Raw genomic sequence first — 26,231 nt, forward strand, 5'->3', positions numbered from 1 at the left:
AGTTATTGGAGAGATCTTATGAAATGACAATTTTTCCTCTCTCCCTCTAACAAATAATCTAACACCCATCAAAACTGTGATGTCTATTGCCTGTGTCCTTAGCATGTCCATACTTTCTCCTCCGGCCTCTTTTCAAGTACACTGTGAAGGGGCAGTGGAAGAGCTTCTCTACACAGAAGCCCCAAGATGCTCTTATTGAACAGAATGTCACAGTAAGCCGATAGGTGCTTATTTTTGTCTTTCTTCCTCCAACCATAGTTTTATTCTGCTTCTAGATCTCCTTCCTTCTAATGTATTATCATAGACTATTCAATATTTATTAACTTCTAAATGTACTACATTTTCTCTAGAGAAAATAACAGTTCCTAAACACTTCTGATTATCTTAGAATATTACATTATTATAAATTTTTAAGCCTTTTTATTATGTAATCATTAATATTTTATTTTATTTTATTTTAATATGCTTTGATATACAGGCTGCATTTATTGTTTTGCTCATGGCACAAAATAAACTATTATACAGAATAAGAAATCCAAACAAATTTCATTTAAAAAACTTTTACAGTTTCAATCATTAAAACAAGTATTAAGTATATCTATTTTGGTCATTCTCTTAAATCTGTCTGTTGTTCAAACGGTGTATAAAAATCACTCATGCCTCAGTGGGTAAGATTATGTAGTTAAAATGCAAATTTCAGTATAGGTCATTGCTCACTGAGTAGTTAAAAATAACTATAAATGTTATAATGACATTCTGCTGTATGTCAATTTGTCAGAATATATTTTGAGGCTTCACAAATTACTTCTTCCAGCAGATTTCTTAATTTCATTTTTTAGAATGAAAATCAAAATTAACAAATCAGGGAAGTTTTCATATTTGGTGAGAGAAAATTATCTTTCAATTCCTTGTTATTTTAAATGGTATGATTCTCCTGCTATGAGGATTGTAGGCACTCTAATTTACAAAGAATTAATCTCCTTCCAGTTTAATAATATCAAGTGCTCTTTTCCTGTATTTCAGAAATACGTTGGTATTTTTTCAAAATATAAATAAGGGTTAAAGTTTACTTGAAAGTTTAAGAATCACTATGTCACAGAAAAGCATACATCTTATCTAGATTTTCTTATTTTTGTGTAATTAATTATATATGTGATTATTTTTGTTTAATTTTTCATTTTTTAAGCTGGTAAATAATATATAAATAAATGTTCATTAAAAACAAGTCAAACACATAAAATATATAAAATAAAACATGAAAGTGGATCTCTCCTTCAGCTTCAATGTCTTTTTAAGAGAACACTCAAGGTTAATTATCTCCATGATAACCATCCTGAAACTTGAAAAGAAAAAGAAACCTGTGCACATAGGCATGAAAGATGCCAAACAGATGAAATCATTGTGTATGAATGTTTACTTTTGAACTTTTATTTTTGCACATATAAAACTATTTGAGTTTGTTGCTATTATAATCTGTAGAATGATTGTAAAAATTTATGTAACCATTCTGTTATTGATGTCACAATTGTCTTGTCTTAATTTTTCTATTAAATGCATTTTTCTTCTCTTCACAATATCCTTTAAAAACGATTATTGAGCCAAATGATATGTGCAATTTACATTTTGATACACAATACAAAACCACCCTACAGAAACTATAACAATTCATACTCTCACCAATATTGGGAGAATATCTGAATATTTAAATGTATTAATTTTTTTAAAAAAGCATAAATGTATCAGTTAACTGATGGTATCTGTGCTTCAAAAATATCTATATTCACAAGTTCATTAAGGTATGAGATAATACAGCTAAAATGTATTTTCTTACATTTTCTATGTCTCTATGTATTTCACTTGACAATAATGAAATGATAAATCATCGAATTCATATTTTTTCATTTGGATCTTTGAATACATAATTGTAATTTATCATTGCCCTCTTACAAAAAATACACAAGCTCAAGGAAGATATTCTTTTGTTGCAAAAGAATTTGTTCCAAATCTCAAAATCAAGATAACCTAAACTCAGGAAATTTTGAGCTATTGATACAACTCTACACTTCTCATCACAACAAGCTTAACTTCACCCAAGTCTTTCATATACATTCTACATACAGAAATTGTGGATTTGAATTTAATAGAGTAACACTTTGAGACTCACCTGAAACTGCAATTTTTCCATCATTACCATTCTAATCTTGCACTCAGATTTTGATAAAAAAACCAAGATCCAACTTTATGCTTTCTAGAATAAACATGCTTTACCTACACCAATGGAGAATAGATGGAATGTGAAAGATTAGAACAGGATTCAATAAGAAAATAAGAATCAAGAAATTAAAATATTAAAAATAGAACTTCCTACCATCAGTAATCACACTACTGGGTATTTACTCAAATAATACAAAAACATTAGTTCAAAAGGATATTTGCACCCCTATGCTTATCAAAGCATTATTTACAATAGCCAAATTATGGAAAGAGCCCAGATGTCCATTGATAGAATGGACAAAGAAGATGTGCCATATATATATGTTATATATATATATATACATATATACATACACACAATGGAATATTATTCAGCCATAAAAAGGATGAACTCTTGCCATTTGTAACTACATGGATGGAGCTAGAGAGTATAATGCTAAGCAAAATAAATCAGTCAGAGAAAGACAATACCATATGATTTCACTCATGTATGGAATTTAAGAAACAAAACAAATGAACAAAGGAAAAAAAAAGTGGAAGATAAACAAGAATCAGACCCTTAAGTGTAGAGAACAAACTGATGTTACCAGAGGTGGGTGGGGCAATGGGTAAAATAGGTAATGGGGATTAAAGGGTAAGTATACTTATCATGATGATCACTGAGTAATGAATAGAATGTATAGAATTGTTGAATCACTATATTGTACACCTGAAACTAATTAACAATGTATGTTACCTATACTAGAATTAAAATAAAAACCTTAAAAATAAGAATCATAAGAGAGATGGGGCAGCAACATTAACATCAGAGAAAACAGACTTTAGGCCAAGAAATACAGAAAATAAAAGACATCTCATGTTGACAAAAATATCAATATCTTATTAATATATGGCAGTTATAAATGTAGAAACCTAGTATATAACGAAAATGACAAAACTAAAATTTTTTAAAATAATGATAGTTGGATAATTAGACATTATCATAATACTTGATAAAACAACTAATCAAAAAGTCGGTAAAAATATATAAAACTTGAATAGCACTATCAACCATTTTGACATACCTGACATTTGAAAAACATGTTTTTCCCCAGAACAGCAGAATACATGGATACATTTTATAAAAACATATGTATTATGTTCCAGGATATACTATAACATAAAATTCAATGAAATTTAGAGATTTGGAATCACATGAAATATATTCTCTGACTAAATTTGTATTAAATTAAAAATTTAAAACAGAAAGAAATGGGGAAAATTCAAAAACATTTGGAAATTAAATACTTCTCTAAACCACCATGGGTGAAAGAATAACTCACAAATAAAGTGACAGAATATTGTGAGTGTATTGTAAATGAAATTACAACATATCAAACTTGAGGAGAGTCAGTTAAGCACTACTTGAGAATTTCTAACTCTTAAAATATATATTAGAGAAGAATAATAAATTTATGCCAAAAACTTAGATTAAAATAAAATGCATGCGTTTCTAGAAAGACCTAAATTACCAAGTCTTACTCTAAAAAAAAAAAAAAAGCAAGTGCCCTGAATAGTTACACTTTCAAAAGAATATAAATTTTAATTGAAAACCTACACATAAATAAAACTCCAGGTCTAGATAGCTTAACTGGGAGAATTTTGCCAAATACTTAAAGAAAAATAATTCCAGTGCTACACAAAGTTCTTCAGAAAATTCAAGAAAAGTGAATATTTCCCAACTGAATCTCTAAAGCTATACTAGGTCATATAAATCCCCAAATATTTGGAAACTAAACAACACTCTTCCAAATACTTATGGGCAAAATAAGAACTCAATAATAAGTTAGAAACTATCTTGAATGAAATATTGCACACCAAATTTGATTTCACATAAAGGCATTAAGAGAAGAGAAAATTACAAACCAATATCTCAGAAACGTATATGCAAAAATTCTTGACAACATTTTTGAAAATTGAATCTAATAACATATAAAAAACAAACCATTTTGATGGAGTGGGGTTTATCCAAAAAATGAAAGATTGATTTACCTTCTGAAAACAAATTAATATAATACACCATATTAATAGAATACAGGCATTTGACAAAATCTAGCATTCATTCATGATAAAAAGTTTTCAACAAAGTCGTAATAGAAAGGGATTTCTTCAACATGATGAAGGGTATCTATGAAATACTTAATGTTGAAACATTTAATGTGCTTTCTCCCTAAGGTCAGAAACAAAGTATGAATGTCCACTCTCACCAAATGTAGTTTGCGTTGTACTGGAGAATCTTACAATGCCATAAATCAATAAAAGATAAAATAAAATGTACCCATGTTGGAAAGGAATAATTAAGAATATATTTATTCACAGACAAACATGATCATCTCTAGTTCCTAGAAATTAGAATGATTTTTGCAAGATTAAAGAACACAAAATCAATATAAAAATCATTTGTATCTCTATTACATTAGCAAAGAAAAACTAGGAATTGAATTTAAGAAATGCTACCATTTTTATACCATCTAAATTATGAAATACTTAGGGATAAATCTGATAAAATATATACAACATCTATGCACTGAACACTAAAAACTATTTCTGAGAGAAATTAAAGAAAACCTGAAAAATAGAGCGATATGCCAGGTACAAGATCTCAAAACTCAATATTGGTAAATGTCAACTTCCCCAAATTGTTACAAATTCAAAACAATCCCTATAAAAATCCAAATACCCCTAAAAGTACAGTGGCAATTTGATTTTTTTTAATGTAGAAACAACAAGAGCCTAAAGTAGCTAAAATAATTTCATGTAAGAATTACATAGCTATGGGACCTAAGCTCCTGATTTCAGACATCAAAGAGCTACAGTAATTGAGATGGTGTGATATTAGTGTCAAAATATATAAATAGACAGGCTCAACAAAATTGAATGTCTGGAAATTCATCTACACATATATGATCAATTTATTTTTTGATGAAAGCATGAAACAATTCAATTGATAAAGAACAGTATTTTCAACAAACACTGGAACAATTAGATATTAATTTAAAAATAACTTTCATCTCTACCTCACTCTTAAAACAAGCATTAAACATGAGAGAATATTATAGAACAAAAAAATCTAAGAATAAACATAGGTGAAAATTTCTGTTTTGGATTAGTCAAAGATTTCTTTTTCTTTTTTTTTTAAGATTTTATTTATTTGACAGAGAAATAGAGAGAGCCAGAGAGCACAAGTGGAGGGGAATGGCAGAGAGAGAGGGGGGAAGCAGGCTCCCCATTGAGCAGGGAGACTGAGGCTGGGCTCGATCCCAGGACCGTAGGATCATGACCTGAACCAAGGCAGATACTTAACTGACTGAGCCACCCAGGTCAAAGTTTCTTAAATAAAACGCCAAAAGCATGATCCATTAAAATATGATAAATTTGACTTCATCATAATTAAAAACTTCTAATTTGGGGCAATGTATTTGAATAGACATTTCACAAAAGAAGATATATGGATGGCAAAAAAAGTACAGGAAAAGATGCTCAACATTACTAGTCATTCGAGAAATGCAAATTAAAAACACAATGAGAGATCACAACTGGTCCGTCTATCCAAATGCCTAAATCTAAAAACTGACCATACCAGGAACTCTTCTTTACACAGCTAGTATGACAAATGTTCGAATGGGCAAACAGTACTGCAGTTTCTTAAAAAGTTCAACATACACCTCAATATTATCCAGCTAGTATTTTACCCAAAAGAAATAAAAGCATACGTCAGCACAAAGACTTGTCCACAAATATTTATAGAAGAATTAATATAAAATTTATTATATATTATACCTTCTATATATTATATATGTAGAAGAATTAATATAAAAGTAATATAAAATTTATCTGTAGTACACCAAAACTTACAACAGAACAAATGCACATTACCAGGAGAATGGATGGTTATACAAACGGTGGTATAGGCAGCAATGAAGTTTACTCAGTAATAAATGGAATGAAGAACTTATATGTAAGGTAACAAGGACAAAACTAAAAATAATTATGCTATGTGAAAGAAGCCAGACAAAAAAATCATACATACTGCATGATTTCATTTATATAAAATTCTGGAAAATCTAAACAGATCTGTAGTGGCAGAAAGCAGGCTGGGGATGGAGTAAGGGTGGGATTGAGGGAGGATAAGATTCGGCACCTCCACTGGCTATGCACAAGCTGTCTCCTCTCAAGCTGGATTTCTATTTCTCAAATTGGAATGTGCAAGGATCTAAATATCATTTTAAGTCTGGAAAAGTAATAGAGAGTAAATCCTGAGGAGATTTCTTTGTGAGCATTTCTTTGTGAGGCAACTTCTACAGATGAAACATTGCTGCAAAGAAAGCTCATGGAAATTTGTGCTTTTACCTTTTCATCCTTGGATGTAACTGCACAAATGATCCCATCCCATTTATCAGTATTCCACTGCTTCCCCATCAGTGCCTTCTCCTTAATATAAAATTCTGTGTACACTATATACTGTATCTTATCTTATCCTATCATCCTATCATTTACTGATTCATCAATGTGTTTTTCCTACCAGTTAAACAACTCTCTTCCAAGATATCTGAAACGTAGTTAATTTTATCATTATTATAATAACTAATTTTTGGGCATAAGTTGGTGTGCCCTCAACTGTAAAATACTTTTTAGTCCTCTTTTTCCTATGAAACCTCTGCCACTATCTTTTCACAGATTTATAAGCTAGTTGCTTTTACAAGAATTCATTTTTAGGGTAATACTAATCTTGAGGAGGATTTGCCTTTAAATCATAGAATGCCACAATATTTTATTGCCTAGTATTATAAAATGGAGTAAAACAATAACAGGTTCATTATCCCCAGATTATGTGACTCTGTTTTGTTGTCAACATTTATAAAAGTTTTCTTTCCTGTTGAAAATAACCTTGGGTTTTGAAATCCAAAATAAAAACAAATTGCCAATCCCATTAATAGAATATTTTGCTTAAAAATGACACATGGGAGGGTCCTGGGTGTCTCATTCAGTTTAAGCATCTCCTTTGGGCTCAGGTCATGATTCTAGGGTCCTGGGACCAAGCCCCACTTCAGGCTCCCTGCTCAGCAGGGTGTCTGCTGCTTCTCCCTCTGCCCTTCCTCCCATTTGTGATCTTTCTTTCTCTTTCAAATAAATAAACAGTATCTTTTTTTTTAAGTATTAAAATGACACACAGATGCACACATTTCAATAAAGCTAAAATGAATGAAGGAAATACACATCTCATTAGATTATAAATCTTAGGCTAGCTGGTTATAAATGATGCCTGGAACAGGATCAGACAATTAGCAGGTCTGAGCAGACAGGCTGTCCTGGGAATGTGAGTTGCCACTTTTAGGGCCCCTGTGTTGCTGGAGAAGAGGCACTGGGACTAGATCAAGTTGAAACGCCATAAAACTGTCTTACCAAAATTCAGCTGTTTTTCTTGAATATAGGCACACCTCGTTTTATTTTGCTTTGCTTTATCATGTTTTGTTTTGCAGGTGCCACAATTTTTTTTTGAACTCTATGTTGAGCAAGTCTATTAGTGCCATTTACTCACCTTGTGTATCTGTCAAATTTTGGTAGTTCTTGCAATATTTCAAACTTTTTCATAATTGTTGTATTTTTATGGTGGTCTGTGATCAATGACCTTTCATGTTACTATGGTAATTATTTGGAGGCTCCACAAACTATCCCCATACAAGATGATGAACTCAATCAATAAATATTATTTGTGGGGATGCCTGGGTGGCTCATTTGGTTAAGTGTCTGCCTTTGGCTCAGGTCATGACTTTAGGGTCCCAGGATCGAGGCCCATATTGGGTTCCCTCCTCAGCGAGAAGCCTGCTTCTCCCTCTCCCTCTGCTCCTCCCCTCCTGCTTGTGCTCTCTCACTCTCACTCTCTCATAAATAAATAAATAAATAAATAAATAAATAAATAAATAAATAATAAACAAAATCTTTTTAAAAATGTTATTTGTGTTCTGACTACTCCACTGACCAGAGCTGTTCGCCATCTCTCTCCCTCTTCTCAAGCATTGCTATGCCCTGAAACACAACAATCTTGAAATTAGTAAACCTACAATTGCCTTTTAATAAACCTACAATGGCCAATTAATAAACCTACAATGGCCTCTAAGAGTTCAGGTGAAAGAAAAGTCACAATCTCTTACTTTAAATCAAAAGCCAGAAATGAGTAAGCCTAGTGAGGAAGGCATTTCAAAAGCCTAGACAGGCTGAAAGCTAGGCCTCTTACGCCAAGCAACCAACTTGTGACTGCAAAGGAACAGTTCTTGGAGGAAGTTAAAAGTGCCACTTTAATTAAAAGTGGCACATTAAAAGTGAGACCGTCTTATTGCTGTTACAGGGAAAGTTGTAATGGTCTGAGCAGAAGATCAAACCAGCCACAACACTCCATTAAGCCAAATCTTCATCCAGAGTAAGGCCCTAACTCTCTTCAATTCTATGAAGTGAGAGAGGTAGGCGAACTGCAGAAGAAAAGTGTGAAGCAGAGGATCCATGAGGTTTAAGGAAAGAAGCTATCTCCATAATATAAAAGTGCAAGGTGAAGCAGCAAGTCTGATGTAGAAGCTGCAGCAAGTATCTGGAAGATCCAGCTCAGATAATTAATGAAGGTGCCTACACTAAGCAACAGATTTTCAGTAGATGAAACAGCCTTCTATTGGTAGAAGATGCTGTCTTGTATTTTCATAGCTAGAGAGTAGAAGTCAGTCAGTGCCTTGCTTCAAAGCTTCAAAGGACAGGCTACTCTGTTAGGGGTTAATGAAGCTAGTGACTTTAATCTTTTTTTTTTTTTAAAGATTTTATTTATTTATTTGACAGAGATAGAGACAGCCAGCGAGAGAGGGAACACAAGTAGGGGGAGTGGGAGAGGAAGAAGCAGGCTCATAGCAAACGAGCCTGATGTGGGGCTCGATCCCATAACGCCGGGATCACGCCCTGAGCCGAAGGCAGACGCTTAACCGCTGTGCCACCCAGGCGCCCCTAGTGACTTTAATCTGAAGCCAATGCTCACTTACCATTCTGAGAATCCTAGGGCCCTTCATAATTACGCTAACTCTTCAACCTGTGCTCTATCAGTGGGAAAACAAAAGCTGGATAATAGCATATCTGTTTACACCATGGTTTACTGAATACTTTACAACCACTGTTGAGACCTACTTCTCAGAAAAAAAATATTCCTTTCAAAGTATTACTGCTCATTGACAATGCATCCGGTCACCCAAGAGCTCTGATGGAGATGTACAATGAGGTTAATGTTGTTTTTATGCCTGCTAACACAACATCCATTCTGCAGCCCTTGGATCAAGGAGTAATTTTGACTTTCAAGTCTTATTATTTAAGAAACACATTTCATAAGGTTATAGCTGTCATAGAGAGTGATTCCTCCGATGGATCTGAGAAAACTAATTGAAAACCTTCTGAAAAGGATTGACCTTCCGGATGCCATTAAGAACATTCATGATTCGTGGAAAAAGGTAAAATATCAGCACTAAGTAGAGTTTGGAAGAAGCAGATTCCAACCCTCATGGATGACTTTGAGGGGCTCCAGACTTCATGGAGGGAGTAACTGCAGATGGGGTGGAAATAGCAAGAGAACTAGAATCAGAAGTGAAGCCTGCAGGTATGGCCAAATTCCTGCAATCTCATGATAAAACTTGAATTCATGAGGAGTTGTTTCTCATGGATGAGCAAAGAAAGTGGTTTCTTGAGATGGAAACTACTCCTGGTGAGGATGCTATGAAGATTGTTGAAATGACAAAAAAGGATTTAGGATATTACATAAACTTAGTTGATAAAGGAGCAGGTGGAGTTTGAGAGGATTGACTTCAATTTTGAAAGACGTTCTACTGTGGGTGAAATCCTGTTCAATAGCATTTTACCCACATGAACATCACATGTAACAAAGAAATCATGCATAAAAGGAAGGGTCAATTGATGCATCAAAATTCACTGTCATCTTATTTTGAGAACTTACTACAGTCACCTCAACACTTAGCAAACATCCCTTCCCTGATCACTTGGCAACCATCAACATTGAGGCAAGACGCTCCACCAGCAAAAAGATTATGACTTGCTGAAACCTCAGAGGATAGTTCACATTTTTAGCAATACAGTTTTTAAAAATCATGGTATGTACTGTTTTTAGACATAATGCTACTGCACACTTAATAGATTGCAGTACCATGCAAACAACTTTTATATGACCTGGGAACAAAAAAAAAAATTCATTTGACTCACTATATTGTGATATTCATTTTATACTGGTGGTCTGGAACTGAACCTGCAATATTTTCAAGGTGTGCTTGTAAATGCTCTCTGGGTTCAGCAAGCCTTTGGTGAAGTTTCAAAATTGTGAAAAGATTTTTGGGACCATTTCTGCAGGGTTTTTGGTTGCTTTTTAGAAAAAAGCAGAGTTTTGGAGGTCCTTACTCCTCCATCTTCTTTGATGCTACTCCAAAAATGGATTTTTAAAAAGTTATTTAATTTCTTAACTCTCCCAACACAATTAGAGACAACTGGTCACTTTTCTTTCTGTTATCACCAGCATTCCATAAATTCTATCTATCTATCTATCTATCTATCTATCTATCTATCTATCTATCTATTTATCTATCTATCTATAATCTATCTATAATAATGTATCCAAATTATTATAGCTAGACAAAATGAATGCTTCTATGAGATAAACTACCTGAGGTAATATTTTATTTTAAATTAATGTAATTTTTATGTATTCAAACTATTATAATTTAATGATACTATTTTGCATAGTGCCTGATATAAAGGGAGTTCATTATATTAATATTTTTATGATGAATCAATTCTCCCTAACTTTTCTCCTTGGTAATCACAGAAGATATTCATTGTAAAATGTTATTTTTATGAAAATAATGAGGCATGCTTCACAATGGAGGAATTCTAGTTAATAATGATTAAAAATGGTAAATACAATAAATTATTACATAGAGGATTTAAATATATGCAGCAGTGTGATAAGGGTCTGCTCATCTAAATTTATTGAGTAAATCATTACAACATAATTTTACACCTCACTGAGTATCACTGCTTAACAGATACCTAACACCAAGACCACTGTCACCCCTTTCCATGATTTTCAGTAAACATATCAACTGAAGCTGAATTTCAGTGCATTTTTAAAAAATAAATCTGATCGAAATCATAATAGATAAAATAGATGATTATGTTCTAGATAACAGAGGAAATGAGAAAGTTACTCCTAGCAAAAGTGAACTAGGAGATACACAATTGTAATTTCAAGTCTAGACAATAATTAAAATTCCAAATTCCAATGGCCTTGGTTTAATATAATTTTTAACGTATTTGAATCCTAGACATTTTAATAATAAAAATGGATTAGAATTTATTGAGGTATAATGACATAAATAAATGGCACATATTTAAAAGGTAAAGTTTAATAAGTTTTGCCATATTTATGCACCCATAAAACTTGTAATCCCTAGAATATTATATCAATAGAAGCATGTGCATATACTCTATTTTTGAAGGTAAGAATGCCGTTACTTTCACTCAGTGCAATTATTTTGAGATTCATCTATGTTGTAGCATGTGTCAAGAGTGTGTTCCTCTTTACTGGTAAGTAATATTCCATTGTATAGATATGACACTGAATGTCCATTCACCTGTTGGAATTTGAGTTGTTTCTAGTTTGGGGCTATTAACATATAAAGTTGCTATGAACATTTGTGAACAAGTCTTTGTAAGAACACATACTTTCATTTCCTAGGAGTAGACTGGCTGGATCATATGGTAGGCATAGATTTAACTTTTTAGTAACTGCTAGACTCTTCAAAGTGTATAATAATTAAATAACAATTTCAGTTTCTTCTTGCCAATAGTTAGCATGAACAGTTATAATTAGCCATTCTAGTGTATATGTAGTGGTATTTCATTGTGTTTTTAATTGGCATGTTCTTTACGGCTTATGAGGTTGAGTATTTTTTTCATGGGCTTATTTGATATATGGGTATATCTCTGGTGAAGTGTCTATTCAAATCTTGGCACATTTTCATGTACTGAGTTATTTGTTTTCTAAATATTCAGTTTACAGTTGTTAAAAATATATTCATAATTAAAAAATAAAATAAATAAAAATAAAAAATATATATATTCTGGATGCAAATCCTTTATTAGATATACAATCCACAAATATTTCCTTCCAGTCTATGCCCTGTATTTTTCTCTGAGTCTCTTTCAAAAAAAGGAAGGTTTAAATTTTGAGAAGTCTCAGATTTAATCTCATTTCTTATTTAAAGATATTCCCAAAGACCTCTACCTTGAGGTCTCTACCAGAAGGATGATATGTAAGGCACTGTTTTAGGAGCTAAAGATAGAAGAAGAAATAACACCTTTATCTTCACGAGTCTGCAGCTGAGTTTGGGCTGGGAGAAGGAGGATGGTTAATAGAGAATACCACAAAATGTGGTAAATGCAACAAGAAAGAAATGCTTAGGGTCCTATAGAAACTTAAGTGTAAAAATAAAAACCTAAACTTTCTAGACATAAACAGTGGATCACTTTTTACTTTTGTTCATCTTGAAGTGAAAAAATCTTTCTAAGTACAACAGAAATCCTGTGAACCACAAAAGTTTTTTGATCTTTTGTTTTTGTTTTTTGGGTTTTTTTTTTTTTTTTTTGCTGGGGCGCCTGGGAGGCTTAGTCAGTTAAGTGTCCAACTCTTGATTTCGGCTCAGGTCACAATCTCAGGGTTGTGAGATCCAGCCCCATGTCAGGCTCTGCACTTAGTGTGCAGCCTGCTTAAGATTCTCTCTCCCCCTCTAAATAAATAAATAAATAAATAAATTTTGTGCTAACTTAGGCCACACAGAAACACAAGGGATAAATTTTCTTCATGTATTGAGTATGCAGTACTAACAAATAAAAGAATAGGAAGTAAATAGAAACATATTCAAAATTTGAAGATGGACATAAAAAAGTATAAACTGATGTCACTTAAAGATGCTCAACTTCACACATCTTAGAAATGCATCTTAAATGGCAAGCACGTAGTTTTTTTCAATTATTCCAATAATAAAGACCAAAAGCCAAAGGATGTAGAATAAATAGGGTAGTCTGAGCTAATTCCTATATGCAGAATTGCAAAATAGAATTTGTATCAGTAACAACAGAGCTAACACACATCTGAACTCAAGACAAAACAAGACAAAATGCAATTCCTTGTTGCAGGAACTGAATAGGGAACTTAAATCAACAAAACGAGTGGAAATTGAAAAGAGAGGGTTCTCCAGGTAAAGGCATAAGACTTAAGCACAGGAACTTGGGAATGAAACCCTCACAACGGGAAGGAGACTGGTCTGTAATACTTCTCAGATTCAACACCTTCACCAGATTCTTGTGTATCTTCTCGAGAATTTTTTATTCCTTTATAAGAATATGTGTATGCATCATTCCAACCCCTTTATTAACAGTGGCTTACTTTGTTCCCTATTCTTCACTTTGCTATTGCCACTTAGTAAACTTTCTTGGATGACCTTCTATACTAGTACCAACACAACTAGCTTATCCTTTTAATGGTTGCACAGTATTCCACTGATTGGATATTGAGGTCTTTTCAGATCCTTTGCTGGTATGGGTTTGTTTCTATTCACCCTGCTCAGGCATTAGTTTGGTTCTTTAATCTGAAGACTCATAGAAACTCTTAGCCATTGTCTCTCTTCATACATTACCTCTCATACATTTTCTCCAGTCTTCCTGCAGATTTTTTTTTTGAGTTTCTCATTCTAAAGTTCATGTCTTACATTAACTTCTATGTTTTTTACCACTTTCTGTGTGTGCTGTGTTCTGATGACATTCTCTCCCAATTCATCTTCATCTGTTCTATCATTCAAATTGTTATTGATTTTAATTTTAAATATGCTCTTTTTAAAAATTTTTAACTCTTCGATTCTTTTGCAAATCCACGTTTTTTTTTTTTTTAACACCACATCCTGTTCTTGACTTACAATTTCCATTCCTTTACTTGAAAAGCACATGATAATTAAAAATAGTTTTGGATTTTGGGGGCCTGGGTGGCTTAGTTGAGCGTCCAACTCTTGATTTTGGCTCAGGTCATGATCACAGGGTTGTGAGATCGAGCCCCACTTCAGTTTCTGTGCTCAGTGGGGAGTCTGCTTGAGATTCTCACTCCCTCTTCCTTTATCCCTCCCTGCCTCAAAAAATAATTTTGAATTTTTTTAATCTCTAAATTACATTTTCCCCTATTGTGGTCTAATTACTCAATAATAACTTTTTGGATTCAGATCTCTTCTTTAACAAGAGTGGTTTTATTGAAAGTCTTGTGCATTCTCATTTGTGGGAGTGTCCCTTCAGAGCTAAGTTCTAAGACTGGCTCCCTGTTAGACAGTAGTGATATCTTCCAGTCTCCTTTATGTTTTATTTTGTTCGAATTTCTCCAGTTGGGGTAGCTGTCCCACATGATAGCACAAATTCAAAATCGGAAACAAGAAACAGAAGATTTCTGTTCAACTGGGTGACATCATTTTTTTTTCTTTTTTCTTTTTCCTTTTTTGAGACCTAGAGCATCAGGGATATGAGGGGGCTTGATTTGCATTCATAACACTTGAATATTTTGACATATGCCTGAATTATTCAATCAAAAGCATGTGTATAAACACATATATTTATATCTAATCAAGGTTTCAGAAAACTTTACGTGAAAATTAAGTTAGAAAAAATTTGAGATTAAAGCAAAACAATGTGGTTTAGTCCAAGATAAGAGTCCTGTTTGAATGCTAAATCTGGAGAAGAAATGAGATTATATGTGTTTTCAAATTTTTATTCATTAAAGTGGCTCACATTTTATTAAATAGGGAATGTACCTTGGTCTCCTAATGCATTGCTATCAACTTGTGCAGGTGAGTTTTCCAATGGTGTGTATATATGAATATTGAACTACAAAAAAATTTTATTTCCTGGAAGTCTTCATTTCCATGATGGAAAATAGTAAGGTAAAAATCTATTAACTTTTGCTTTCAGTTTTTAAAATGCCAAGAAGAATTCATTATGATTTTAAAAAAACGTGAGATGCTAAGAGATTTGAAATAAAATTTTGGTATAATAATATTAAAGGCTAGCAAATAAAAACCTATGAATACTAATGCTTACCTACATTTATTATATATGTATGGGTTGGAATATTAAACAGTATTTATTCTATGTGTAAGTGTTTTCAGATTCTTATTTACTTAACTATTGTTCAAAACCTAGATAAATGCAGAGGTGGCAAAGAATTGCACAGGTCATTGAAGGGAAAATGTAGGAAGTGTCAAATGTAGTTGTCATTGCAAATAAAGAATAGCTGTGGGGTTATTAGGATTATGAAATATTTATAGTAAAATAAATTACACTAATTATTAATACTTCACATGTCGAAGTTAGAAAGGGCAAGGAAGGATGATAACACAGATATTAGAGTCATTCTTAAAGAAACATTCATCATTAATATTTTTGACAAGAATTCCACAAATGAATAGATCTACATTTTTATGTATCTGACTATAAAACCACTGTGTTTACTGATGGTCATTACAACCTTCCCCAATGGCTCATGCTCTTTTCTATTTGAATAATTTCTCATTAATTAATAAATTTTCCCTCCTCTACAGCCCTATACAATTGTTAAACTCTATTTCCTATGTAATGTTGTATTGGCATCAGAAGCATCTGGGATGGAATGGGAGTCACGGTGGGAGTTTCCCAGGTATCATCACAGAGCTAGTGAATCAGTAGCTCTGGGCTAGAGCCCTGGTCTGTGCACCACAAACAAGGGCCTGAGACATAACCATAGTGGAATGTGGTGAAACACACCACACATACAGCTCTCCAACTTCTGTATGTCATCAGCATGACTCAGGTGTGAGAACCTGAGGCTAGGAAACAGGGTGTGCCTATGGCTGGAAAGACATAGTTCAGAACTTCATAGACATAAATAGAGCTATTTACATTAGTATTTCAGTCACACATAACTTTGTGGGCTAGTCTGGGCTAGTGGCACCATTAATAATATAATTTATACAGAACATAAATTTTGTATTCTAAAGAATAAATTTAAAATTTTAACATATTAATGCTAATAGTGACATACACTGAGAATTTTACATTTGTTCTTTAATCTTTAAAAATAAACATGTAAGGTAGTTGCACTCTTAAAATATCACCAATGAAGGAACTGGTTTAGATGAGAATGTAACTTAGTTTTCATATGATGATTATTTAAAAATTTAATGTTGAAATTAACTTCTGATTGGCCTACCATTTATAAATAGATAACTTAGATGTTTAAATTTTGATCAATGGTTGCACATCCAGGTTGATGTCAAGTGTAAGAAATGCATGGCTGGCCTTTGCTTCTCTACTATCACACAAACCTGACACACTGGGGACTTGAGTGAGTCCAAAACTGAGCCACACTTACTTTACTCATTCAAGCAAATGTTTTTATAATGTTTATGAGGCAATGCAAAAGTTAAGTTCAGTTTAATAAAATTATAAGAATTTATTATTTTCTATAATCAATTATTTTATTCTATGATCAGTTATTGGTCTAATAAATCAACTAAATTTTTGGCTGGATTAATCAGACATCATTTTCATTCTATGCATGCATTTAGACTCATGTAAAATGCATTCTTCTAATTTTGAAAATTCCTTTTAACTTTCAGATCAATTAAACATAGGTGTCCCATACAAAAATAGTGATTTGAAGGGGCACATACACCCCAATGTTTGTAGCAGCAATGGCCAAAATAGCCAAACAATGGAAAGAGCCCAGATGTCCATCAATGGATGAATGGATGAAGAAGATATGGTGTGTATATATATACAATGGAATATTACTCAGCCATCAAAAGGAATGAAATCTTGCCATTTGCAACAATGTAGATGGAACTAGAGTGTATTATGCTAAGTGAAATAAGTCAGTCAGAGAAAGACGAATCCATATGATTTCATTCATCTGGAATTTAAGAAACAAAACAGATGAGCATAAGAGAAAGGAAGGAAAAATAATATAATATAAAAACAGAAAGACAGGCAAACTCTTGCCTACAGGGAACAAACTGAGGGTTGTTGGAAGGGAGGTGGATCAGGCAATGGGGTAATTGGGTGAAAGGCATTAAGGAGGGCATTTGATGTAATGAGCAGTGGAGGTTATATGCAAATGATGAATCACTAAATTCTACCCCTGTAACACTAGTACACTATATTTAACTAACTTGGATTTAAATAAAAAAAAATATGTCTCCCACATGTCAAGATACAGTCAAACTATCTTATGTAAAAAAGCTCTCCTACATCTTCAACAGTATATTGAAGTAAATACATGTAATTTGTCAAATATAGTTTTGACTTAGTTTACTTAGATAAAATATTTTTTAAAACTGTTTTAATATGATTAGAGAAACAGATATACCACATGATACGAAGGAAATGTAATAAATTATGCATTTTCCTTGAGAGCAAATGATAGTGTCAATTATTTCCACATTAAAATGCAATCAAGATTATCTTCTATAACAGATAAAATGAAAGAAATATATGATTTGTCTTTCCAAGTACTTTTCCATCTTACCTGCTGGTTTACAGGAAAGTTTCTGTTGATTTTTTTAATCTGCAACAATAAGTAAATAATAAAAGTGAGAACAATAAACATAAAGTTACATAAGAGCCCCCAAATTTTATGAGAATATGAGTTAATTTATACTGATATTCTAGATCGACATACTGAAATCACTGCATGTCAAACAACAATTACAATTTTTTTTCAAATTTTGGTTATCAAAAGTATTCCAAATTTGATATGTAAACATTTTGAAAAATATTTTCATCTAATAATTTCCTCATTTATGAGAAATGAGAAGCCTGTGTTTCCATATAATGTTAAATGACAGCCTACAGAGAATATAGAGTAACTTTCTGTAATTTATTTTTTTTGAAATATTATATTCAATTTATTTTAACACTCAAGAGAATAGAAGAAATAGAATACTCAAATACTAAAAGATAAAGTACATGTGTTAAAATATTTTTATTCAGGACCCTAAATAAAGTGTAACATTTACTTTAAGATAATTTAATGAGTGACATTTCAAAACAACTTAAAAGCAATCTGCAGTGAAAGGATTTTCTCTTTCATATAAACAAACTTCAAAATTCAACTGAAAATGAATGTCAGATTTAGACGACCTTATAACACACAAAGTCTTTGTTGGACAGAATCTTTACTAATTAAAACCAATTTTTATTTTTCACTGATTTTCTACAGAACTTAAAGAATGCTAACTCTGTATGATATAATCATACACCACACTAAACACAAACTGTTTTAATCTAGAAATTGTTTTACTGAATTATTTTATTTTTCCTTTCTTGTTAGTTTTGGTTCCCTTTGTCTTACTGATAAATGTGAAATAACAGGAAATTTAACAGATACAGTGCACAAGTTGGAGAATCATTAAATGGTTCGTGTACAAGAAGAGACTTACTGGCATGTGTCATTTAAAATATACAAAGAAAATATACAAGAAAAGAAAACTTTAGAAGATTTATGTGACTTCAGCAGGGACAAGTACAAAAAACATATTAGCTTTTTTACATTCTATAGTCATTTCAAAATAGTTTTTGTTTTGGTGAGGAATCAGCTAAAGAAATCTCTAAAACTACTGGTATCTTTAGGTAAAATCAGGATAGTCTAGAGACATAGAAAAAATAGCTTCCTAAACATCTTTCATTAATCAATAAAAATATCCGTATTGAATACTTTGTGGAACTATGATTTTTGCTAGTTCTTACTGATTGTTATAAAAAATTGTAAAATTCTGCCAATACTTTGTATGGACCCTTGTCTTCCATCATGAACTATCTAGCTTCGTAACTTTTAATTTTTTTAATCTGAAAAAAAGTCTGAATAATTTGAATAATTGTAACAATGCTCAGGCCACAGTAATGTATATAAATGTGCACATGCGCCTGCATGTATAGATTTGATAAATGCAAAGAGAAGTGTCAAGACTGTCATACATTCATTTCTGAAATCCCTTTTTTTTTAATAAAGATTTTTTATTTATTTATTTGACAGAGATAGAGACAGCCAGCGAGAGAGGGAACACAAGCAGGGGGAGTGGGAGAGGAAGAAGCAGGCTCCTAGCAGAGAAGCCTGATGTGGGGCTCGATCCCAGAACGCCGGATCGCGCCCTGAGCTGAAGGCAGACGCTTAACGACTGAGCCACCCAGGCGCCCCCTGAAGTCCCTTTAATGATCTACCAATGTGAGTCATGGTGCTGTTAAGTGCTGGAACATGAAAACGAAAGTCGTTCCAAGCTGAGACAATAGCATAATGAGGCTAGTTTACATAGTGTGAAGAGTCCAAGTGACTGCAGTGTGGAATGAACTTAAGTTCAGTGCAGGAGCCACCATGCAGATACATAATAACATTGTCAAGCTTTGCAGTATAGAGACCTGGGTTAGAATTCCAGCTGTAACTGTTGCTAAATATCATTAGACAGATTATTATCCTGTGTCTAATTTCCATCCTTTGTAAAATGTCCATAACAATATTAGCCACATATATTTGTTGGAAAAATTAAATGAAAAAACAAATGTCATGAAGTTAGAGCTCAATAAGTGATGATGATTATTAATATAATTAATAATAATATATAAAATTAATATAAAAGAAGTTTGGATTTCCTTTGAAGACAATGAGAATGTTTTTATTTATTTATTTATTTGAGATAGAGGGAGAGAGAGAGAGCACAAGCAGGGGGAGTGGCAGGCCGAGGGAGAGGGAGAAGCAGGCTCCCGCTGAGCAGAGACCCCAATGTGAGGTTTGATCCCAGGGCCCTGAGATCATGACCAGAGCTGAAGGCAGAGGCTTAACTGACTGAGAGCCACCAAGGCACCCCAACAATGAGAATGTTTTGAAGAAGCTAAGCAAAGATGTCTTTTTCCTACTATCATTTGCAAATGCCTTTCTGTTTTCTAGGCAACTCTAGATTAGGGTTTATAAACTCAAGCACCAAGTGAGTAACAACCACGTGTGAAGCAGCCTGGGTTCCAAAGTAGAGGGTGCCGACTGTTCACCTCCAGAGCCTCAATCACTTGCAGGCATAGCGCAGTTAGAGGGATAAGAAATCAGTTGAAGTTTCCTCGGATGTGAAAGTGTTAATCAGTTGGAAACAGTATGCCTACTTTTACATTTACAAGCATATTCTAGGAAACCTAAATTATAAATAAACACTCAATGTAGAAAATGCTAAATGCTACAAGTACTTTGTTTTAAATTACTCATTTAGTAGTCATAAGAAATCATATCAATAAGAAAGCTTGATAAGATAAAAATATTGGAAACATTAATGACAATTTAAATTTATTTTTATTTTTTATTTTTTATTTTTTTTTAAAGATTTTATTTATTTATTCGACAGAGATAGAGACAGCCAGCGAGAGAGGGAACACAAGCAGGGGGAGTGGGAGAGGAAGAAGCAGGCTCACAGCGGAGGAGCCTGATGTGGGGCTCGATCCCATAATGCCGGGATCACGCCCTGAGCCGAAGGCAGATGCTTAACCGCTGTGCCACCCAGGCGCCCCTAAATTTATTTTTAAAAATAAAGCTGTATGTTATATGGTTGAAATAATGTTTAATTTATTAAATGTAATAAAATATCAAACTATAATATATTCTTAAATGCATTCGTAGAGCAAGTTTTAAAAAATGTGTACTTTTGGCAACAATATTAATTCCAATTAATGGAAATCCTAAATTCTCTGCATCATTTTTAGACTGCTCTTCAAATAAGGAAAATTAAAATTTGTCCAATTGATGTTTTTAATATTAAACTTCTTAGAACCAATGTTAATTATGTGTTATCAGAACCAATAATTTGTGTTATGAGAAGCTGAAAAATTAATATAATCTTGAACAAAAGAGTCAGTGTCTGAACATGAAGGCTTGAAGAGATGAAAGGACATAATTGCAGTCACATCAAACTAGCTCTTTATGGAGCGGGATTATTTAAACTATTAATCCTTAGGCTATAAGGGAAGCAGAGTATGATTTTACTAGGACTGCCTAACATATCATTCTACAGGAACAGCAAGTAAAATAGACAACTACCAAGTAAAGTGCATTCAGATGAAGGAAATCCATGTTAAAGTTTTTAGTCCAAAAGAGAAAGATAAATCTGTAAACACTGAATGTTTTAACATTGTGTTGATTTAACCTAAGAATGTGGAATATAATTAATGTCTGTGTGGAAGTATAAAAGGATGCAATTTGCATTGTGTATTATTTTTTTCGGGAGCCCCTCACATGTTAATAAAAATAGGAAGTATACTTGAATCAGTACTCATAATATAAAAAAATGATAAAGAGAAAGAGGGAAGAGTGGAGGGAGGGAAGGAAGAATAAATAAATCTCCCAAGCAGAAGACTTTTATTTGTGTAGTTATTCTACCTTCAAGGATGAATACAGAATTAGAATTTATGTTGCTACGTTAAGGAAAGATATTTATTTCAAAGATAGCAAAGTTTTTCTATAAATCATTTAATCACATACCTCTTTACAAATCTGATGAAACTTCTGTGACCTCTTCTAGAAGATTTATAGATACTTTAAAACTTTATAGACAGTTCCAGAAAAGAAGGAAAATTAATACAATGGCTAAAGAAACAGAGTTGGTTTGGCCTTCCATCAGGTAGTAAAACATGGTCACCCTGCAGAGAAGTTAGCTACAGCAAAACGAACTGAGACTGGAAGTGCTATGTCCAAAGCAGAAGACTTTGCATCTCCAAGAATTTTTATGCCACAGTTATTTACAAGCATACAAATTGATTTAATGACTTCTACATATTTGAAAGACAATATCTAGATTCAGGATGGTGTGACCTACTTAAAAGAAACAAAATCTAGGCAGTGATAATTTCTTATTTTATTTGAGAACATAAGTTTTATAAAAGTGTAGTATGATATTCAAATCTTTTAAAGTCAATTATCAACGTATTTTTGTTTTATTGTGCAATTGTGGTGAGATAATGACCAACCCAGTGGGTCATTTCTGGAATTATCTCTGATTCCCAGGACACTGAAGGCCCTTTGAGGATGGAAATTCTACCTTCTTCTAGCTTTTATTCCCCTAATATGTGATTTTAGTTCTATGAATGACATAGAATACATGGCTGAAGTTAAATAAATGACACTTCTTTGCATAGTATTTACTTAAAATGGCATTCAATAAAAATTGTTATTTCAAAATCAAACCTATGCCATCATATGCTTAAATAGGCTCTTCCAGATTTGTTCAAGAAAACAATATATACTACTTTGATTTCCATTTTTTCTAGAATCACACTGGAACATTTCCTTCTAAATAGAAAAATCACAGTACCTCAAATAAATGAGGGAGACAGATATTGTCAGATTTACAGCACAAACACATGCACTCATTTATAGCATACAATGGTTTTACAATGCAGACAATCCATGGAAAGCTGCAAAGATTTCCTAGTTAATCTGTGTTCATATGGTCTAACCAGGGAATATGTTGAATAAATTTAAATTGAAATTAACAAATAGTTACCTGAACAAAGTTTTTCATTACAATGGGTGAAAGGACCAAAACAAAACAAATGAATCATTTTAAGTTACCATGCTATGAAAAAGAAAATTGGTATTTCTTCATAATCCTCTGGGCTTAGAAGTAGCAGAATAAAGATCTAAAATAATGCCCCATTATAAATGGCTTTCTTTAAATTTCTTTCTTTCCATATCGCTTTACATTGTCAAATACTATTTATTTTATTATACTTTTTTGTATTATGATCTGCTTGCTCCCTCGCTTTGGGAAAAAGTTCATGAAGTCACAGATTTCTGTTTTATTCCATACATTATTTCTTACATGTAAAAGATTGTTTAAGTTTTAGTGGGTGTTCAATCAATGTTTGTTGAACAAATGAAAAAACAGAATATCTCAGAACAAAGAATCAAATTCTCTGAGGTTAACTTAGTCTTGAAAGCAAGTTACTTTTAAAGAAAATAAATTTCTAGGGGCGCCTGGGTGGCACAGCGGTTAAGCGCCTGCCTTCGGCTCAGGGCGTGATCCTGGCGTTATGGGATCTAGCCCCACATCAGGCTCTTCCGCTATGAGCCTGCTTCTTCCTCACCCACTCCCCCTGCTTGTGTTCCTTCTCTTGCTGGCTGTCTTTATCTCTATCGAATAAATAAATAAAATCTTTAAAAAAAAAAGAAAATAAATTTCTAGATAATATTAACTTTGAATGCCTATAAGAATTCCAATAGCTTCAAAACCTAGAGTTTATACTATACATGAAAGTTGGAAGGAATGCCTGATGATTAATAGCAAGTTCTCATCTCACAGGAAGAATAGTTTCTGGATTGAGACGAAAGCATGGAGAGAGATTTAACTGGGGCGGGTGGGTTGAGGCTCCTGCTGTTCGGCAGGGCAGGTCAAATTTTGAGGAAGTAGACATAGAGAGCACAAATTAAGAAATCCCAGTGGAGAGTTTTGGAGTGTCTTCTCCAAGTCCTCACAGAGTCCCCACATCAAGCATGGTTTCAAAATGATAGAATAGCTGTAGCTAGAAGAAGTGTTTTAATCTGAAGAACAGAATCCAAGATTTCTCACGCCTGCTAGTCTGATGAGAAAATAATAGAAGAAGCTTCATGACATGCGAGCTGGAGATACTGGTTGGATCACACACATCAGGAAGTGCATCAGGGAGAAAGAGTGACATTCAGAGCACATGGGAAGAACTCCACAGAAGAGTTTCCAGGGACCAATGCTGAAGTGATACATTATTCCTTGAAGGGCGAAGGGGAGGAAAAGGAGAAGAGGAGAACTGGCATTTGAGTATTTACCCCAAAAGACTGAATTCTAATTTAGAAGTGACTAAGATTCTAAGAATCACCAAAATTGAGTTTATTGCCTTAGTAGAAATGGCAGATTGAGTGCCTTGCGATTTAAATAGATTTCTGTGCTTAGCCAGTAAACTATTGTTGAAACTCCCAGTAGGATTTCCTATCATCTGCTTTTCCTTACTTTTGACAGTGACCTGCACCCATTCATTTGTAGAGGGGATTTTGGAATTTCGTTATCCAATTTCTCATGTAACAAAAAAGGACATCACAGATGAAGGTGCACATTTCTATAATTGTATATGTTCTTGATAAAAGGGAGATGATTAAAAACAATACCCTTCCATAATACTTACACCACACCTCTAAGACACTATTTTAAAAATGCAAATCTTAAATTGGAAGAATCCCATACCATTCAAACCCCTCCATGATCTGGTCCCTGCCTCTCTTTGGGGTCACCTATATAATAGGTCTCTGTCTGTACGGAACTACTGGATATATCCCTGGTGCCTTCACTCACACACCCTCTCCCCACTACTTCTCCTGCTTGCTTGCACATGCACACTCTCTCCCTTGTCCCTTTCTCTCTCTGATCCACCCTCACTCCCTCTCTCTTTTTTTTTTCTTTTTCACCTGCAAGAATCTATTCGTGTGTGTGTGTGTGTGTGTGTGTGTGTGTGTGTGTGTGTTTACCTGAGGTGAACAGAAGTTGAACAGCTTTTAAATTCACCCTGAATATGGAGCAGTCTGGTTCTGTCTGACACCAAAGGCTGTGCTGTTGTACTACGTACTCAAGAACCATAACCACCATAAAAACTTTCCTGCAAACCCTCGTAGGATTGGCCAGTGACTTTCTCTTTAGTATTCCTTGTGTGTAGTTCTTATTGCATGTGCTTACTGACCTCTACATCACCATAACCCTCAATTGCATCGCCTTTATCTTCCCTCCACCTAGCAGCGTGTCCAGCTACCTAACAAGTAGGCCAATCACTGTTAACTATCTTTTGGGGAAAATTGCATGCTGCTCTTACCTTCTCAAATTCACTGATAATCCTAGATCTGAATCAAAATGATGCCAGTGTTCCTACCGTTGTTGGTGGTACTCTGCAGCTCATCACTAGGGCTCGCTGTGAGGCTCTCCTTTCTGATTTGGAAATCTGTAACTGGTTTAGCTACCCTAATTCTTCTTTAACTAGGATCTGATTTAATCTTCTTTTGTAGTATAATTTCGTAATTATACTTATTACAGAGGCTTGTAACTTATTGAAGGAACCCCATTTTTCCACTTTGCCAATGATTTCCACATGAGTAAAATTAGCAGAAAGGCAAAAAATAATGGAAATCACTACATTAATATATATTTTGGACTGATCATAGCAGTTGGTATTAGGAACCGACATACTCTTGCTCTGCCAAAATATAATATGATTTTTATTTTTATCAGAAATTCTGGGGGCTCCTGGGTGTCTCAGTCGTTAAGCATCTGCCTTCAGCTCAGGGCATGATCCCAGGGTTCTGTCCCGCATCAGGCTCCTCCACTGGGAGCCTGCTCCTTCCTCTCCCACTCCCTCTGCTTGTGTTCCCTCTCTCTCTGGCTCTCTCTCTCTCTGTCAAATAAATAAATAAAATCTTTAAAAAAAATTCCGGAAATTTAATTTTTATGACAAATCTCAATATGTAAATTTTAACGTTTGCTTTAAATGTCAAAGACAGTGGGGACTACATATAAAAACCTTTGTAAGTCAGCTATGGTTTATGGAAACACGTCTAAGTGACAGTTATATTAAGAAGAAAAATAATTTAATCTCATAAATAGATATGCAAAACCACTTTTTAAAATACAATTCTAATCTTTATAAAAGAATAGTAAAGGAAATAGAATAAGTAGAATAAGAAAATAGTGACCTTTTTACATTATATAGAATCAACATTTATTTCAAATAAACAAATATCATAATTAAAAATTAAACATATGAAATCCATTTAACAAAAGAATATAAAGAATTGCCCTTGTCGTTATTATTCAACGGTGGCATTAAAAATT

At 33.4% G+C, this 26,231-nt stretch overlaps 1 protein-coding gene across 2 annotated transcripts in view; it reads right to left on the reverse strand.

The window, feature by feature from the left end:
- SNTG1 (syntrophin gamma 1) overlaps positions 1–26,231 on the reverse strand; it is a 296,161-nt gene that overhangs the window by 129,693 nt on the left and 140,237 nt on the right. For both annotated transcript variants that reach the window (XM_045789165.1, XM_045789163.1), the window contains exon 11: positions 17,885–17,923. In XM_045789165.1, coding sequence (XP_045645121.1) covers positions 17,885–17,923 — 39 coding nt within the window. The remainder of the gene's footprint in view (positions 1–17,884; positions 17,924–26,231) is intronic.

This window comes from Ursus americanus, chromosome 9 (genome assembly GCF_024610735.1).
Source record: "Ursus americanus isolate L20-20 chromosome 9, mUrsAme1.1.p, whole genome shotgun sequence".
In the NCBI taxonomy this organism is placed as follows: domain Eukaryota; kingdom Metazoa; phylum Chordata; class Mammalia; order Carnivora; family Ursidae; genus Ursus; species Ursus americanus.